Source organism: Mytilus californianus, unplaced genomic scaffold (genome assembly GCF_021869535.1).
Source record: "Mytilus californianus isolate M0D057914Y unplaced genomic scaffold, xbMytCali1.0.p SCAF_14, whole genome shotgun sequence".
Lineage (NCBI taxonomy): Eukaryota > Metazoa > Mollusca > Bivalvia > Mytilida > Mytilidae > Mytilus > Mytilus californianus.
In genome coordinates, this window is record NW_026262626.1 from 34,921,158 (window position 1) to 34,941,925 (window position 20,768).

At 33.2% G+C, this 20,768-nt stretch overlaps 1 protein-coding gene across 1 annotated transcript in view; it reads right to left on the reverse strand.

The window, feature by feature from the left end:
- Positions 1-5,452: 5,452 nt before the first annotated feature.
- LOC127724956 (T-box transcription factor TBX18-like) overlaps positions 5,453-20,768 on the reverse strand; it is a 29,588-nt gene continuing 14,272 nt past the window's right edge. The window contains exons 6-8 of the mRNA XM_052231958.1: positions 20,587-20,651; positions 16,958-17,058; positions 5,453-7,159 (exon numbers count right to left, since the gene is read on the reverse strand). Coding sequence (XP_052087918.1) covers positions 6,819-7,159; positions 16,958-17,058; positions 20,587-20,651 — 507 coding nt within the window. The 3' untranslated portion in view covers positions 5,453-6,818. The remainder of the gene's footprint in view (positions 7,160-16,957; positions 17,059-20,586; positions 20,652-20,768) is intronic.

Genomic DNA, 20,768 nt, shown 5'->3' on the forward strand with positions numbered 1-20,768 from the left:
GTTTCTTTTTTGTCCACTGGATTTCTTTTGCTAGCTTTATTTTCGTTTTGTTGGTATGGGAAATCCATCTTAGTATTAACACCAATAAATCAAATTTTTTACTTTGTATCGTGTTTGAAACTTATGCTTTAAAATTGCCAGAAGCCATGTTTCAGTGACTGACTTCCACAGAGGTTGCTTATACAATTTTCAAAGATGAAAATCAGATAGTGTTCAATATTATCAGTATATCCTCTTTGCTTACAATTGAAATTTGTCATTATTAATAAGAAGTTTCCAGCAATTGTGTCATACACATGATATAGGATTTCATGGAGGAGGGGGAATGATAACGATTAAAGCAACAAGAATCATTGTCTAAAGTTGACAATAGCATATTTTATTGACAGACCAGGAATGAAAATTTAGAGATTAGAACCCTGCCTTTTCAATTGTTTCTTTTAAATCAAGGCATTAGTAGTTTACCAATGTTCAAATCTAAAAAATCGATTTCGAAATAACAAACAAAAAATGAGGTTTTAGCATGAACTCCAAATGGAGCAAGACCGGTTCGGTCTATATGGTAAGCATCTCTTGCTATGCACGCACCATCCGCCATGTAAATCTACACTCAGTCAAAATGTCATAAATTGGACACAATCGGTAACATTACAGATCAGGTGACTATTTTGGTATCTAAAGATCTAAGACCACGAAACATGTCACTAGGAAGTTGGGACACAGACATATCGTACCGGTCAACATTTCAAATCGCTTAAAAATCGATGAATATTCGACTTTACCCTGCTATAGAAAAATCATATGCATTCGGTGCCATTTAACATGGAATTCGGAAAAAACAGTGCTAACAATCTGAGAAAATGTGAAATTATTTCTGGAAAATTTCATCTTTTACAGGAGAAAATGATTTATTAATTTAATTCACAATGTTGTAATATGATACACTGTATTGAAAGAATTAATGGAACTTGAAAATGTACATGCATGTCAATACCTTTGAATATAGACAATCTTCCATGCTGATAATGTATATTTATGTGATTTTCCACTAGGTTTTCGTGTATGTTGTAAGCAATTGGCTAATGTGGAAATAAAGGGCCTTTCTGTTGAAACATACTTTTATTACAAACTTCTTGTTACCGTATTTAAAGTAATTCAAACTGTTATATATGTATATTGTTCGATTCTAAAATTACACCATTAGTCTTTTGGTGGCTTAAGCATGCGCTTATTATCTAGATTAGTAATTTTATATAGTTGTAAAAGTGCCCAGCTTCATACTAAACTTTGCACACGGTCAACATTTTAACATTTCTATAAATTATAAAACGAAGCATTCAATTCTCAAATTTGTCGATTGTTTTCCTGTGTATTGTTCTGACGTTGTCATTGGAATCACGTGTTGTCATGAAAGTTACATTTTATTAGGAAATAACATCTAATTTTGGAATACTCGTGATTGTTGTCTGCCAATCAAAATAACAGATTATTGTTAAACATACAGGTAATGTAACTATATTGATATATTAAAATATATTCAACATTCCCTTTAAAGTATTTATATTTCGCCTATGATTGGAAATTACCTAACACATTTGATAACACACTTATAGGTGTGTTGCTTAGTTTCGTAATGCACTACATGATCTTATTGATAGCTGTTGATTAAGTGCATATGTACTATTTCTCGATATACATATACATATTATTACGCAATGAATGTTTCAATATTTGAATGGGGAAACCTTATTTGAACCATACTTTGTCGTCTCCGGGACTCTTTGGTAGTTGTTTAATAATCCATCTACAACATTGATCGAGACAGCCAAACAAACTGAAAATTTAATGTTTTTGGATTGTTGTGTACTTTCAAAGGGATGTCGATCGACCTAATAATATGATATTGACAATATATGCAAAAATCTCATTCTTTGTGAACTACTGCAGCAAAATGAATATCCTCAGATATATCTAGTAAGTAATAGACATCAAAGAGTAATAAAAAAGTTAATTTTTTCCTTTTAAGTAATAATTTTAAGACCTTCAGTGGTTAGTGGTTTTCATGTCTCAGATGATACGTACGATATTATTTGATTTAAAGACATGCACATTTCATCAAAAATGAGTAAACTTTGGGAATGAGAGCATCGTTTTGTGGAATGAACATTGATATTTAGTCCATTTTGAATTAGTAAATTTCACCAACGACCTTTCAAGCAAAGTCTTATATTTTCAACTTAATGCTTTATCGCAGATTACAGTATTGACTTGATAAATGTAAATGGTAGTCTTTTCCTCAAAAAAATAATTATGAGCAGTAAATTCGGCAGAAAGAACATCTGGAAAAATACACTTAATAACAACACCTGTTTACTACAACACAAATATATGAAAGTCTTTGGAAATTAACGTTTTTCTTCGATAAAACAATATATCATCCTGTCGTAGTCACATAATACAGCAACTAAAAAAAACTTACTGGTAGTAGAGGTCGGTCAACGTATCCACTCACATCAGATACGTTGACGTTTACGTATCTGGAGATATAACAAAACACGATATTTGATCCCGAGTCTAAGTCTATGTTACGTATCAAAACTCTTTATTCTCTTAGAAACCTATAGCTATAACAATTATACAGTTTTACTAAATTAGCAATGGTGGTGTTTTGCGAAAAGGGGGGTTCTATCATTAGCTTACATAGGCTTGTGAAAAAACAACAGATATGGGGCAATGGCAAGAAGACAGTAACAATTACCAAATGCAACACAGAAAAAAAGTCATCTTATGCATGCCTGGTCCTTGCGTTTCAATAGCAAAGTTCTACAAATCGTTCTATTTTACTTTCTCATACTTTTATTCATTAACTTGAAGTATTTTTCGTTTTGACATTATGGACTTGATATTGGGGGCCAAAAAAATATCTACCTCGCCTACCTTTTGCGATGGCCTGTCAAATTTTTCTCCCACTTTTTGTTGTTTCATGTCTGTTTTATGGTTTTTACCGTTTCCGATAAGGAGCTGAGTTTGCTTAATTTCTTAATCTTGCATTACTTTATATTTCTATATAGAAACGTAACATTTGGAAATCTTAACTTCTTCTACACTTTGTGTGGCTCAAAATAAGGTGCACTGGATTCGGTTACGTTCCAGACGCGAGATAATTAAACTTGGACATTTATATTTGTTACACACATAGTGCCACATACCTCGTATGCGCAGCTCCAACACATATTTAACGATATTTTACTAAAGGATAGTACGACATATTATTTTAGTATGTCCCCAGATACGTATACGTCAATGCACCTGATGCGGTTGGATACGTTTTAAATTGACCGACTTGCATATCTCTATTGATATGCAGAAAACTTCCCATTTGAGAACTTCTCACTTTTTTTCAATTTAATTCGATGTGAACCGTAGAAAATATTTTGCATTGACATACTTCCACATTAGATATAAATAGTAAATACGATGTTTAGTCATGTGAAACCCTAAACAAACCTATCAATATTTAAACGTGACGTCAGCCTATTCATTTACCGTGGATTCTTTTTCTAGAATCAACGCTTCCTAATTCTGTCGCTGAAATGGACTCACCAAATTATATTCAATTGTTTCCTTTGTGTGCCTAATTTCATTAAGTTTGAATTGGCTAATTTACTGATTTTTATTCACTAATGGAATTAATTTAAAAACTTACCTTTAATTTTTGTAGTTTCTATATGCCTACACTGGGAATCGAACGCGTCCTTAAAATCTGTTATGTATGACTGTCATCAACATATCGACGAAACCTCTCGGCTACCAATGGGTTACAATTTAAATGTCTATTATATATGTATAAATGAACATATAATATACATCTGTACAAAGGACTCACAGGGCTTGTATAAGTTGGTAGCCGCGAGGTTAGCATGGTTAAGATCAATGAGTTAAAGATAGGGACTTGTCGGTTTAGGTTCGAATCCCTGTATTCTCTTTGTTGTCCCTATTCTTTAGTTTTCCTGTTGTTTTTTTTTTCTTGTTTTGTATGTTATTGTGGATATTTTTGTAACAATAGCGAGTTTTACCGTTTATTTGTGGACTTTTATTGGCTGTTTCACATATTTGAAAAGAAAATGATTTTACATTCTATTTGTCCATTTTTGTTTTATAAATATTGTATGATTTCATCTGCTTTACTACATAATTTTACAAATGTTTGTTAGCAAATTCCTATGCGAGAAAATCGTGATGTGCCTAAAATTAGGGCTTCTTGCTAGAAATTTCGGTAACATACTTATTATGTATACTTTATATATGCTCTTTGGTCGGGTTGTTGTCTCTTTAATTGACACATTCCCAATTTCCATCCTCAGTTTTATAAGATATGTCTTATTTTATAAAAACAGATAATATTCAGATGCCTGATTATATAAAGATCTTTAAATGTAGAAGCGTTGTGTTATATTTTTATTTTTTTAACCAATTAATTGTGATCTAAGATTTATCATTCAATGCATCGTTGGACATGGTAACATGGTTATTTAAACTCACTTACAATACCTTCTAATTAAGAAAAGGCTTTAATTTTGAAAAGAAATTTACACAATAGTTTAAGTTATAGATACAATGGATAAGCGTAGATTCATGAAAAACAAACCATTCGCCCTCCGGGCTCATGGTTTCTTTTTCAAGAATCAACGCTTATCCATTGTATCTATATAACTGAATCAGGCGGTTAGGTGTAAAGACAATTTCTATATCTTTCCTGTTCAGCTATGACAATCTAAAATAAATGAATAAAATGAAAAGAATCACAATTTATACTTATTTCTATTCTTTTCAAATGTATATTATTTTCGTGTTCTTTGGTAAAGTATATGCTTCGAATGCAATAAAATTGGTTCGTTTCATGAGATTGCTTATTGAATAATTATAGCCAATGATAATTTATAGGTGCTGTTGCTGCAGGGTATACGTATTATCTACTCAGTAGTCCGAGTTTTTCCACTGCCAAAATTATAAAGATACATTTTCACAGAAATCTCTGGGTTTTTTTTTGGACAAATTGATAATTTCACTAACGCTAAAAATTCAACCTTTAATTTGCTTTTCTGTTCGTATCATTTATTTTCCCTTATTTCAATCTTAATCTTCTACCGAGCCTCATTATCTGCTGTCATCATGATGTGTTCCAGTGTACACAAAAAGCGGTTTGGGACAACGTATGTATCACCTATAATTGTGTAATAATTTTTGTGGGGTAAAATCGAAAGAATAGGTGTCATATCTGTGAAGAGTGAAAAAAGAAAGATTATAAAAACGTAGCTTATGAAATCAGTGAAGCTAACGTATAGTGGCTTAGATCATACTAGCTACTAGTATTTAACAAGGACAAAAATAAAAATGATGCATAAACAATAAGAAAACGCTCTTACGCACAACACAGATAATCATTTACAACTGCAGCATTATAAATTTTTATTGAATAATTAACACAATGAAGAATACCATAGCAACTGTGTTAAAAGAAATGCCAAATATAGGAAACATTTATACCAAAGTAACAAAAAGAGACTTTTGCAAGCACATTAGATCATTCCAAATGCGTAAACCATGTACACAGCTGGCAACATTTCGAATTCAACCAATATTTACTCTATACTGTGTAATTTTGATTATACTTTGTATAATGAGTCAAATATGATAGTGCAAGAACGCGAGACATAAGGGAAATAATTATCAAACAAAATATACCATTGCGATTTAGGAAAAGAACATAAATTAATGCATGGTTACATAACAAACAGCAGGCAGTACAAAAAAGAAAATAAAGCATGACTGAGGGGTGGGTCTAAATCATCTCCATGGAAATGAGATGTGCCAATGCTTATAATACTGCATACCGAAAATCATTGAATTTCCACAAGTGGTTCCCCTTAAACTGTTTTAATCACAAAATAATACACTGTTGATGTCGCCGCCGCGGGAAACAACACACATAATACTTGTTTTTTTTTAATTTTGTCGAGCCGAGACAATAACGTAGAGTTTTAAAATGATTTAACATGGTTTACATCATTATTGATTAATCAATAGTAATTGATGGTTTTGAGTCTAATCAACTACCCTCTTTGCTAGCCAAGGGTTACGATCCACTTCCCTCCTCTCCACCCTTGGCAGATTGAGATAGAATTTCGGAGACACAAGGTAATGATTTTCATTGGTTGCAGTCGAAACTCGCTGCATCCAATCAAAAAGCCCCTATAACATGATCACGTGTAAATGTAGAAAGTGTATGTAAACAATTGCCACGTGCTTATTGTGCAACAAGTCTTTACATCCCTAAACATACGACTATATTTACTTATTTAGTGACAATTTGAATGTTTTTAATCAACTAATAGAAGTTCCTGTGTTTGTTTCTTGCACAAATGCATGAATGTCAACGTATATTTTCGTTTCCTGCTTTACCAAGTGTGTAGAATCTAGACGCTACCGTGTTTTTACCTCCAAATTGAAGAGTTCAAGTGCTACCATTGGTCAAGAATAATGTATTCGGAATGGGCGTGACTTTAATCTACCGATAGATGGCGCAACATTGTTATTACAAGTGTTGACTTAATCTGCCAAGGGTGGAGAGGAGGGAAGTGGATCGTAACCCTTGGCTAACGAAGATGATCAACTACCCAATATACTAAAAACGTAATAACATAAAAAGAGTTGCGAAAAAAATTAAACCTTAACATTAATATTATGCTAGCGTCTTAACATAAAAAAAATCAATACACAATATATACAACGTGCTACAATGCATCAAACAAATTGTATCAACAAACATCGTAATGGAAAACTTTAAGTCTCGGTTTGACTGAATGACTGTAATATGAAGTGTCAGAGTACGGGGAATAACGTACAGTATGGTGAACGAAACTGTCTGTGTCTGCTATGGAATGACCATTTTCCTTTTTTAAAGCACTTGCACTTTTACCACAGAAATCGTAAGTAACTCTTGGAACCTCGTGACTGAAAAATGTATTGAAAGTAGGTTTGATACCAAAATCTGGCGAAAAAGTTCTTCCAATGTTGTCTGTTGTCAGTCTATTTTTCATCAAAACTTCTGTTGATTCATCGCTTAGTGGTGAAACAGAAAATATTGGACTTGGATAACCTGAATAAAAGAGGATAGTTCAGTTTCTTGTATATTCCTCCATTAATTGTGGAGCACTACCCATAGGGTATAATTGTAGCAACTATATACACCTTAGAACATAAGGAAACATTTAATTATGTACAGATGACTGAATTTAGGCAACAATAATTACTAAATAATTAATATTATAACTAATTCATAGGATTGTCATCATAAAATTTTAAAAATAATATTCATAGTGTGCTGAGGTGTAAGAATAAGTTAAGTAAGAACTGGATATATTTACAAATAAGAATTTAGAATTTAAGTGGTCTTAAATTAAACTTTCTTATAATTGTTAGTTAAAGGTGCTGAACGTACATCAGAATTTATAGTGAGAAGGTTATTTTATATGACTTATGTAAAAGGGTTGGGGTTTAGAACAATTCATCATATATACATAAGTTTTCCTTCACAGTTTAAAGTTACCTTATTTCGGATCTTATCATTATTCTTTAAAGGTAACTGGATATCTTAAAACTTTGCAAAACATTTTATTTAATTTAGGTCCTAATAAGTCATAAAATAGTAAGATGGTAAAGTAGGGAACTATTTTATTTTAAAAAAGTTTACTTATACTGTACTTGTGTTCAAGTTTTTTATCCTTTTTGTGCGCAGCATGTGCATCTCGTAGCACATATTTCTAGCCAGAGTTTCAATGTTTTCATACACAGTTGAGTAACAGTTTATGTCCTTGCTAGTACAGTCCATTATGAGCTGCAGTAAATTCCCTTCTTGTATGATCTTCTTGTATGTTGAGGTATCAATTTCATCCATTGTCTGTTCTATTTTTGAGCAATATTTAGATCTTATTTGCTCCAATTCTTTGCAGCGTAGAATAAAATGTTCTAGATCTTCATTTTCCTGTTCACAGATTGTACATATCGGGTTAACTTTCGGATCGAACTTAGCTCTTTTGGCTTGTAATATGTATGTTTGAGTACTTATTCTTGCTTTTATTTCTCCTGCCTTTACATCTTTACTATTGTTTTTTACGCTTTTCCATATATTGTGTGCTTCATTTACTGGACTGTTCTGTATCTCTATGTATTTAAGTGATGTTTTTTTCCATTTTTTCATAATGACATTCATTTTTCCAGTATTCCTTGATCTTTATTCCTACTAGTCTTTTCCATTCGATTTTCTTAAGTGGTTTTTCTATGTAGTAACTACTAGATTTCAAATTGTATTTTGATAGAGTTTTTTCCACTCTGTTGATAAAGTCTTTTCCTCTTTGGTCTGATAATGCTATTTGTCGACGCAGAATTTCACATTCTATGGTTCCTGAATTTCGAACAATATTCATGAAGAAGGTAAGTAGATTTTTGTCTAATGTGATGGCAATAGGTTCTGCTCCTACCAGGATATAGACAGCCATATTTGCTATATTATTTGGAAGCCCTTGAATTTGTCGGAGGATTTTTCTCTCTGCCAGTTCTAGCATATCCTTTTCTTTTGCAAGTAAGTTCATCACCTCAAGTCCGTAGATGCTTCTTGGTACTGCATATGTTCTCCATAGCTTGTATGCGACCATGGGCGAGAATCCCCTTCTGACATGTATAACGGCTCCGAGAAGGCTGTATATCGTTCTCCTGCCGGTTCTTATTCTTTCAGAGATACTTGCCCGGTTTTGCTCGTTTCTTTTGATACCTAGATATTTGGTTTCATTGGTTATATTGATGTCATCGTCTTCGAATTGCAGTGTTGTTATGTTTGAGCCTTTTGCATTATATAAAACAGCTTGAGATTTAGTTGGATTGATTTTAACTAGATCTCTGCTTGTATGGTGCTGTACTATGTCTAATATTCCTTGTGCGTCTGCAGTACTATTTGCCAGGACAGCAATGTCATCGGCACATGTGGGTGCAGGGACTTGTATTTTACCAATACATGCTCCAAGTCCACTTTTTAAAATGCTATCCAGTATGACGTTGTTGTATCATTTATATAGCGTCGTAGATAGTTTTGCACCTTGTTGAATTCCTTGTAACACCATTACATCTTCTGTACATTGACCTTCCCATTTAACCTTAATGCTCATGCCATTATACAAGTTTCTCAGTAGTATCCAGAGTTTTCCTTTTATGCCATAATGGTACAACTTGTTGAATAGTATTTCATGGTTTAGTTTGTCAAATGCCTTTTCTGCATCAAGAGTTATTAAAATCATCAGTATCTTTAATTTCTTACTTTCTTCGATTGCTTCTGGTGTGAGGAAAGCTGCGCATAGTGATGATACTCCTTCTGTAAAGCCTCTTTGCAAGGAGTTTTGTATGTTATTAAATACAGAGTCAACTCTATCCTTCAGTATACTTTGTAATATTTTTGCAAAGGTTTTAGTCACAGTTATTCCTCTATAGCTAGATGGTAATGTTTTGTCTTTTTCTTTCTTTAGGATTGGTGTAAGAATCCCTGTCTTTAGGAAGATTGGTACATCCAGATATGTTAAAATTAAATTTAGCAAATGTACTATAAAGGGAGTTAACTCATCCATCCCATATTTGTAGTGTTCTGCCGAAATTCCATCCTCATCTGGTGCTTTTCCTGCTTGAAGTTTTTCTATAGCTTTATTAACCTCCTTTACATTGACATGATCAATGCCTTGACCTTTTTCCCTTTATATTGTTTTGTATTTCTACAAGCTCTAGTTTTTCAGTGTCAAAATTTTCTTCTAATGTTGGCGTAGCTAGTTGTTGGAAATGTTCTTGCCAAATGTTCATTATGCTTGGTCCATCTTCTGCAGTCTTTTCATTCAGTTTCAGTATCTTGGTGTTAGTAAGTGGTGTTTTTCTTTGCATGTTAATAAGCTTGTAAAAAAGTTTTGTGTCTGCATTTGAAGCTTTCATAATTTTTCCCGCTGTTGATTCTCTCTGAGAGGCATAAGCTTGTCTTTGTGCTTTTCGAAGTATTCTTTTTGCAGCTGTCATTTTGATTTTGAGTTCGTTACTTCTTTCTTGGGGTGCTTCATGTTGCCTCCATACTTTATATGCATTTTTTGATTGCTTTGATGCCTTTTCTATTTGTTCATTCCATATCGCCTTTCCCTTTAATTTGATTTTGATTTTTCTTCTATACTTTGGGATTGCCGCTTCTCCGGCTTTATGTAGCAATTTTTCTAGATTTCTTATATCTTGCTCAATGATTCCTTTTGATTTTTGCATGAGGTTTGGTAGATCTTTATTGATGATTTCCTTATAAATTTGATGGTCACAGTCAGTCCATTTAGGTTTTGCTATGATAGTTGCTGTTTTTTCCCTTACTTTTTTCAGTTGGCTATTCAGTGTCAGAATAACAGGTACATGGTCCGAGGTATTCCCTGGGTCAGTGTCAAGGACATCAATTTGTCTGATTTCATTTATTATTTCCGAGTTACTTTTGAAGAGGAAGTAATCAATTTGTCCTTTCGATTTACCATTCTGGTGATAAAATGTTTCTTTTAATGGGCATTTCTCAGTATTTCCTATACAATTTTCCTTGCAGAAAGTTTGTAGAATTTTATCATGAGGTGTAGAGCTTCTATGGAGTGACCCGTTTATGTCTCCACATACTATAATTTCGTGTGTATCTTTATATTTCTCTATCATTTCATCAATTTGAGCCAAAGTGTCTTTGTATTCGATATCTGCATTTTTATTATCTGATGGCATATATACATTTATAAGACATATTGGTTTGTCTCCTTGCTGAATATGTATGGCTTGTATTCTATTTCCACCGTCTATCAGTTCCTTTATACTTTCATTAATTTCTTTTTTCCAGATTATGGCTACTCCACCATATCCTCTTATCATTGATACGTTGAAATCAGGGTCGTCATTATCATCAACGCTTTTAGCTTTGTATCCGCTATGTTCAGCAACTTCAGCTATGATTTTCTTTTCCGCATTGGAGAGCCAGTGTTCTTGAATGCATAACACCTGTACATCCCTTAACAAGTTTTTGATATAGAGAGCGTTTGACTTCATATTTTGTACATTGAGTGTACCTATAATGATATCCTCCCTTTTATCTTGTTTGAACGGCCGCTGCCTAAAAAATGATTTGGTTTCTTTCTATTCCCATCTTCTTTTGTTTCTAGATTGTCAGCCTGAACTAGTCCCTTTAGATGCTTAGGACCACCAACATTAGCCCCCCTTTGAGAGGGAAACTTCTGATGGCAGTCCGCTTCCAGCGGGGCGTCCCCACTAGAAGCCGTTGTTATAAGACCAGTTCTGGAAGTGACTTCTACTTGATGGTTTACTTCTGTATATGAGTTTTATCTTCATCATTTTTCGCGGTAGTCAAAGCAGCTGAATTTGTTAGATTGATGTTAATTCTAGCTTCTTCTGTTGGTTCTTTATCTACTTGGTTGATATTATCAGCCTGACTTGTTTGTTGTTGTAGTTGATTTTGTCTTTCAATTTCTTCTGCCTGACTTTGTTCAGCTATTACTGGCATGTTTGTTCTTTGGTCATAGAATCTTTTATTGATGTTTCTTTGACTTTGTTCCTTTCTGTTTGTCTGTTGTTGACTATATCCTTGGTGGTAATTTATATTTTGTGGTATAGGTTGTGGAGCTATCCTATATTGCTATCTGTATAAATGTGCATTTTGTATCATGTTAGTGTTGATACTGCCAGTTGATATACCTCTATAGCCAGTGTAATAGTGGCTGCTTTGGCCATTTGCAGGTATAGCCTGTATTCTGCTATTGTGGTACATTGGCGCCTGTATATGGCCATGATTTATTCTGCTCTGCTCTGTTGGTATCTGGCTATAGTGTGGAGGTGCCAAATGATTCATGAATAGTGGATTGGCTTGATTAGGAATCCTGGATTGCTGATTTGTTAGCTGTAATCCAGTATGCTGATCACTCATTTGGTGTTGGTTTGTGTTCCTAGTATTATCCATATTCTGGTTATAAGGATAATATTCATGACTTCCTGGTCTTTGCCACATTCTTAGTTCTTTCTGTAGTTCCATTATTTGCAGTTTATTTCTTAATTCCTTCATTTCCATTTGATGTTTAATTCTTAGGTCTCTATTTTCCATTTCTAGCCTGAAGTTGTTCAGCATCATATCTACTTTGTTTATAGTCTGCTCCTGCGAGTTGTTGCTACAGTTACAATTTGGTTGATAGGATTTTAAATTACCTTTGTCAATAGTGCTTTCTTCTGTTTGCATCCTAAGTAGATTGATTGTATTTCTATAGTCTCTATTGGTATCTTCCATTATGACTAGTCTTGCTCTGCATTGTGCTAATTGATCTTCCAGCTGTTGAGTAGTTTCATTTATATTTTTGCACTTATATTGCCTTTTCGGTTTTGCTTTCATGTTTTTTGGCTCATCTACATTTTCTATTTGTTCATTTCTGCCATTCTGTAATATTTGGTTAGGCTGTTTGTATGTAGCCATTTTGTTCATTTCTAATTCTTCTGTGTTTGCATTTCCTGCTTCTTCCTTCGTAACGTCATTTCTAGTTGGACAGTCTTGAGATGTATTGTCTGACATGTTTTTAACTATATGGGCCATTTCACTATATTCCTCTGTCGAGCCTTGTTCTTCTAGACTTACTTTTGGTATTGTTTCTTCTGTATCTTTAATTGAGTTATTGCTTCTCATTGATATATTAACCATGCCCATGTCCATAATAGAGCAGCTCCTACATGAATACTGTTCTTCTTCAGTTTGGCTTATCCTTACAGGATCAATGTTTTCACATGTATAATGAAACAGTTGGCCGCATGCAATACAGTCTATGGATATTTCTGGTTGTGCTGTCTGATTGCATATGGCACAGTAGTTATGTATAGTAGACATGCTGACTGCACTTGTATCCGGACTTGGTGTTGGTTCCTCTTCTGACCATTCAATGGCTCTATTCCAGTTACTTAGAAGTTCTTCGTCAGTATTTTGTATACATTCTGCCCCTTTGGATACTAGTATTCTATTACTGTAGTTGGTTTTAGGCTGATGAGCTGTTGTTTTTACAAGTGACTCATTCTGTTTTGCTCTTATTTCTATATCGGCTTCATTTCTCTTGATTATGTTTATCTGTTCCTCTATCTGTTTGTTATATATCTTATAGTTCCCTCTTGATTTCATTCTTTCTTTTATATCTTCAATGTGTGTCAGGAAGTGTTCCATACCTTGGCCATTAACCTCTACCTTTGATGTAGTATGGAATAAATTGATACGATAGAGTTGTCTGTTACTACTTCTATTTCTGACCGAATGTGATGTTCTGATGCATGGCCCTTGATTATCATGCTGGTGTTTTGGCAAGAGCTTGTATGTAGAGTGTTGTTCAAAGTATATGTCTATTTCCCCCTTTATAATTTCATAAGCAGCTGCTGATAGCTCTAGGATGTAGTTTTGATGTTTCTGCTCAATTTGTATGTCCATTGTTCTATTACATGCTTCTAGCTTTTTGTCCAAAGCCCTGGTTTTATTGATACTAAAGTTTTCATATTTAGCTGGTGTATAGGGCTGAGGTTTGCTCTTGGTTCTTGCTGATGTTCTAGTCTGGATACTCATTTTTCACTTTAGATATTTATTTATTTTTTTAACGAGGAAGTTCTATGTAGATTAATGTGCATTCAGCAGGGCGTCCACACTAAAAGCTTGCTCAAACAAGAATTTTCCAGTTAACTATCATATCTTCTGATGTCAGGGTTTAATGAGTATGTAGATATATATCTCTATATTTGTTAGTTATACACTATGGACTAGGGTTATATAAAAGCTGTTATATTTCTATATATGAATGCAATTAAATATGGTTGTTATAAAGTTTATATATATATGTATATAGTATTCTATTCTACTGTATTGATGATATCTATCTATAACATTGCTGGAGAATTTTGGTCGCTATTCTTCTCATCCAGAGCTTTGCTAGTAAAGAGTTTGGATGTACACCGCCAGTTTTGTATAGATTAAAGTTGTAGTATTCGTCAGTACCGCCTTTTCTTTTAGATGATTTTTCGAATGTCTAGATCAAATTTTGGTGATTTTTCTGCAGATTGGTTTATTTCTTGGATGAAGGTGTTTAATTAATATAACTGGTTTTGAAGTGTTTGATCGTCTTTACTGAAAATGTCCGGGTTTTTGTGGCCTTGTGATCTGTTCCAGCACTGAATGGAGTATGGCGGTACTTCTAAGAAGATGATTTCTGATTTTGGTTTTATTTTGGTGATGACAGCCTTAAGTTCAATAAATTTTCTTCTTAGATATCGGACGTTTGAATCGTTTTTGTTCACAAGAGAGATGTATCTGGTAGTTTTGTTAAGTTCGGTTAAATAACAGGTTCCTAGCCAAATATAAAATGTGATGTTTTTGTGTTGATGACAGATAGATGGTAATTCTTTTTCGGCCCAATCAATAGTTTGCTGTACTTTTTGTCCTTTTTTTGTGACAAATTTTATATTTAGGAAGTCTTCAGTTGTAATAGCTCTCTTTATGTAGTTGCCTTTACTATCAGATATAATTATGGGTTGGCTTTGGGCTGTTTTATCCTGAATATCTCTCTTATTTACTCTGAAGTATCTGCTTGACTTTACAACTTTAGTCTCAGACATATATCAATCTTTGTGGGAACAGAGGACTAAATTTTCTTTTATCTTTCAAACACAGGATATTGGTTGAAACACAAGTACAGTGTGTTTAAAGGTTTGATTAAACTATATATATATGCGATAAATAAATTTAACAAGAAAATAAAATAAGAGAGGGGGGTCTAGACTACAGACTATGTGGTCAAAAATTTAAACTTAACTAGAATGGAAAAAATTATTTAACTGTTCGAAATGATTATAAAGATGTCTGAATTATTTATTTTAATTATTTATAAGTCACAAAAAGACTTAGACTTACTGTCTGAAAAAATAAAGTTTTATTTGTCAAAATTCAAATATGGCGCTGGAAATTAAATGCAAGGCCTGCAAGAAAAGTTAGCTGGAAACACCGTGCAATTTACAAAACTGCCTGAAGTTATTAGTTAAAACAAGGTATAGTGACCTATAATATTAAATTGTGAGGATGCAAGTGCAAATAAAGACTTGGAAACTCTCCGTATTTGGATCTGTGATCTGTGCAAAATCTTCGTGCTGCTATACAACGTCCATTCGGAACTTCATATTTAAACATCGAATGAAAAGAATGATAAGAAATATTTGTTATTTTATAAATAAGGTTTATACGAAATTTACAGTTAAAAATTCAGAATCTCATTGGAAAATTTATGGACATCTTTCTCGTACGTAGCTCTACACTTTGTGACTGACTGATTTGGCGCTACGTTTATATCCTACTGCGTTGTTACAGTCGACTGTGAATCTCACTTAAGGCAGAATAGATGATTTCCTTGATAGAATGCTGCTGCTTACAAGGAAGCTATTGTACCAAAGGGTTGAAGTTCTCCAGTCGATAGTTTTACGGACGCATTCAGGGCTTGGTTGACCGTTATAGAACATTTCTATCATATATGACCACGGATACTATTAAGTTCCGTTTAATGTAGCCAAAATCCCGACTTGTTTTCTTTGAAGCTGACAATACCAAGTGCGAGGCGCACTGAATTTTTACTTACAATGAGTAATACGATAGGTGCAACGATTGCGAAGGAATTGCTGTCCTTTTTATGAGATTTGTTTTGCTCAGTCTTTAATTGTCTGTGTAGTTTGAACGTTTTGTCAACTGTTGTATATCTTTTCGTCAGTTTTCGCTTTGTTTATATCTGTATTTATTGGATTTTTGATTGCCCTTACTATATTTTCCCTCTTTTTTCAGCTCGTATAATTTTCTGTTTTGTAATCTCGAGGACATGAATCTGTTGAAATACCCATTGTAAACACTAAAATATTAAAGTTTTATGCAGCATATCAATGTTTTCAGATATACTGTCGTATATTTGTGATTATAAACATTTGTGTTCATGAATTCATAATTGCATAATTATTAAAACATCTGGTCAGTATGTCTATTTTATACACTAAGGATTGTACAAGAAATGTTGAATATCTTCATTTCAACGTTTGAAATCTGCAATAGTGGATGAAAATGTCACTTAGCAAATTTCGAGCGTCCGAAGATCTTTCCTGGGTTAACCTTCATAAGCTACGCACGAACTCAAATCATTTGAAGGATGACGAATACTTAAACACGTCAGATGCTATAAGACCAAAAGAGACCAACAAAAGAAAAGTCAAATCCAAGTAAGGTCAACTTTGCCAGAGGGTTTGGAGCCTTAATTTCTCAACAAATCATAAATTAATCAGCGGAGATTTAATAAAAATTACGTCATAACTTATGTCAGTATCGAAGAAATAACGACTGAGTTGATGATACCTTCGGGTAAGTGTTATTAAGTGTAAATAACTGAATACATTCTGTGTGTCCGAAGCGCTTTTCTTGATTAACCTTCATCACGTTACTAGTATATTTCAGTTAGAAATACGTGTCTTGTTCAAAATCATTATATACTGCATTGATTATAATCAGAAAGAAATATCTTTTTAAAAATATTTTCCAGTCAGTTTATGACAGTTTTGAATGGAGTAAAAGGATTCAGGAGAGTACAATGGTCAACCAATTTTCTATTTAAATAAAAGTGTTTTTTGTTGTGACAGATCAGAACCTAGTTTGAATAAAAATTTTAAAAAATATTAACCTGTCTGCATAATCCAAACGTCCATTTATTTCTACCCCTAAGTGATGATACTTTACTTTGAAAAAACTCATTGCCATCTACATCCAAGTTCAATTCCCTGAAACATAGTCTTTCAATATGTTACTGACCTTGTTCTATTAATTTGCCTTCATTTTTGGGACAACTACGGTTTATTTCATTCTCCGTAAAATGTAATCCATAGCACTCAATCATGGCTTCCAGTGAGCTCCTATAAAAATGTAAAAAGACAGTTTTTAAGAGATTGTACGATGTTTCCTCTGTCTTATCTTAGATACGAATTTGTCATTTCATGTCAGCTTTGCATTTTCATATCCCATAAGCAACAGTGAGCGTCTGTGGATATTATATGTCGGTATGCCATCTATTCGTTCGTCCGCAATTCACCTTCTGCAAGTGCACATAATCCAGCAAACAATTTTATATAATCGCATACGTTTTTATTTTAGAATAATGTTTTGGAGTTTGTATGCTTAAGCACTGCCATGCTATTTTTGTGATATTACATTGATAAGAATTGTTATGCAAAAAATACAGAAATGTATTAATATTTTGCAACAAATATAACCATAATCACATTAAACAGTACCAAATTTACTGCACCAATTCAAATGCGCACTTTGACAATTTACGTCTCTCCATGGCTGCCCACGTTCAAACATTTTTAAGCAAAACCTTATCGAAACGAAATTATGGAAAATAACCAAAGGTTTTGCCAAACTGGATAAGAAATTTGAGCGAGACGCATTCCTTATTTTCCAATGATTTCGATAATGTTACAATTTAACAGCAAACTTCAATAAAAGGATATCCGTATTTGAAGGTCAGTATCAAACTAGTGAACTTGTTTGCTGTTGAAAAACTCCTGGACCAACTGTTCACCATCAGAGATATCGACCCATATGACAAACCGTTCTCGTCAAAACTATGTTTAAACCCTTTTTTTCGAAAAAAAATACACACTGAGAATAAAAAAACACACTGAGATTTAATAAACAGCTGCGCCATGAGCGCAAGATACGCCCGTCGTCTTGTGTGTGAATTTTTATGCAATAAGCATAAATAGTTTCTGACATACGGCGTGACATGCGAAAACCCCCTTTTATTTTTACAAAAAACTAAACATCTCTAAAATAAAATTTTGAATCAAAACCAAAAAGTATACAGATCTTTAGATTAATATAACTAAGAAGTGTTTTAAATCTTAAGCAATAATCATAAATCGTTTTTGAGATACGGCGCGACATGTGAAACACCCCCCCCCCCCCCCTTTAAAAAAAAATCGATATCTCAAAAATAAAATTTTGAATCAAAACTAAAAACTATACAGATCTTTAGATTAATATAACTAAGAAGTGTGTAAAATTTTAAGCAATAATCATAAATCGTTTTTGAGATACGGCGCGACATGTGAAAAACCCTTCCCCCTTTTTTTTACAAAATACTCAATAACTCAAAAATAAAATTTTGAATCATCACCAAAAAGTATACAGGTCTTAAGGTTAATATAACTAAGAAGTGTGTAAAGTTTTAAGCAATAATCATAAACTGTTTTTGAGATACGGCGCGACATGTGAAAAACCCATCCCCCTTTTTTAACAAAATACTCAATATCTCTAAAATAAAATTTTGAATCATCACCAAAAAGTATACAGATCTTAAGATTAATATAACTAAGAAGTGTGTAAAGTTTTAAACAATAATCATAAATTGTTTTTGAGATACGGCGCGACATGTGAAAAAAACACACACCTGTTTTAGTTACTAAGTCCCGTAACTCAAAAAGTTTTAATCTTATTTTCACCAAAAAGTATACAGATCGTTTGACCATCATAAGAAACAACTATGTTAAGTTTCATGAAATTTGGATAAGTCATTCTCAAGTTACAGTGCGACATGTTTACGCCGGACAGACAGACGGACAGACAGACGGACGGACGCCGGACATTTGTATACCATAATACGTCCCGTCAAAAATTTGACGGGCGTATAAAAACCTAAAATAAAACACTAAGAAATTGAAATTGCACACTGAGATTTAAAAAAAAAAGGAAAAACTTGAACACTGAGAATTTGAAATTACACACTGAGATTTTAAGACGACACACTGAGATGGAAAAAAAATGAAAAACACAGACTGAGAATTGTTAATTACACACTGAGATTTAAAAAAATACACACTGAGATTAATATGCACATTACTAATGCATATTCATGGGATGAATAATGCAACAGATTTATTTCTTGGTCTCCCGAACTCTCGTCATTATAATGAAATGCGGTTCCTTCAACCAACATTCTTAATAAATTTCAAGACTTAACATCGTTTTTTGCTAACTCATATTCATAAGTTTGTTGCCTATAATTCAGATTATTACTAACAGTGTATCGGGATTTTTTGCTTAAAACTTTTGAAGCATGGGACCCTTATCAAAAGTCTTTCTCAACTGTTATCCTGATTTCTCAAGGTAATATTTTATATTTTTGTTACATTTATATGCTATAATAGGCACTTGGGTAAACATTTCACTGCATTGTATGTATTTTTGCAGATTGTTCCAATGTTTTCTTATAATTTTAATAAAGTTTTTCACCTTTTGGTTATATTTTGTAATGAGAGTAAGTTGGTATTTTTCGTGTTCTATAGGTCTTTAATTACGTAGTTTTTCTATACGTTGTATTTCTAATGTTTTTTATAAAACATTTGGCGCCAAATTGAAGGAGTAACGAGTTCTCAGTTCCCTAGTTGTTTTAAGCTTGTAATAGATTCAGATTAAGTATGCATAAAAAGTGCGCACAAATCTCAGTGTGTAATTTTAAATTCTCAGTGTGTAATTTCAAATTCTCAGTGTGTGTTTTTCAGTTTATTTCATCTCAGTGTGTCACTTTAAAATCTAAGTGTGTAATTTTCAATTCTCAGTGTGTGCTTTTCATTTTTTTTTGTAATCTCAGTGCGTCTTTATGAAATCTCAGTGTGTAATTTTTAATTTTCACTGTGTGTTTTAGGGGTTTTTAATCTCAGTGTGTTTTTTTTTTTTAATTCTCAGTGTGTAAACTTTTCGAAAAATGGTTTAAACATAGTTTTGACGATAACGGCTTGCTATAGACCCAGCGGTAGTAAGTGGTTTTATGGTAAAACCAGAATCGTCTAATCAATTATGCCTGGGGGACTCTGTATGCGAATGTATGTTTTAAATCATACCCCATGGCAAATTACTACTATCTAGATGATACCAGTATAAACTAAATGTCTACCGGTAACTCGAATAATTCAAGCCCTTTCTGTGTCCGATTTTCTCCCACACGTTAATGTAGCCTTCGTAGATCAGCGGAATATAACGACTGAATTATTCGGGTTAGTCTACCGGCAGTAAAAAAAAAAGTAATACATACTGACACCTGTCTATTGTTGAAGTCTTTAGTTTATTTCTATCTTATTATTGCTACAAGGTTGACGTCTACCCCATATCTTTATTCATGTGAATTTGATGTGTCCGAAGCGTTTTTTTCTGGATAATTTTTGTTCATACAAACTTTTTGAGAGACATTGATTATATTACCATTGTCTTAATTTATTATATCGGTTTAATTATAATCAGTAAATGAAGCATTATCAAGGTTAATTTGATTATGAGTTAAATTTTCTGTTGATTCTATAAATTCATTGTGCGAGGAAGCAATTAAGTTTTAATAAAAAATATCCTTCGCTATCAATCAGTTAGCACAACAACGAACGTACCTGTTTTTACCGGACTCTCTAAAACCTTTGGCAAACGGGTTTCTGGCTATCTTCAAACGAGTTATCTGTGTAAACAAATATACGGCGTTAATAAACAAATTTGTTAGGATTAGAATTATAATGTATTAACACCTGCTAGGTAGTAGTCGTGGGAATCTACCACACACTTGAAAAAGTCGTCA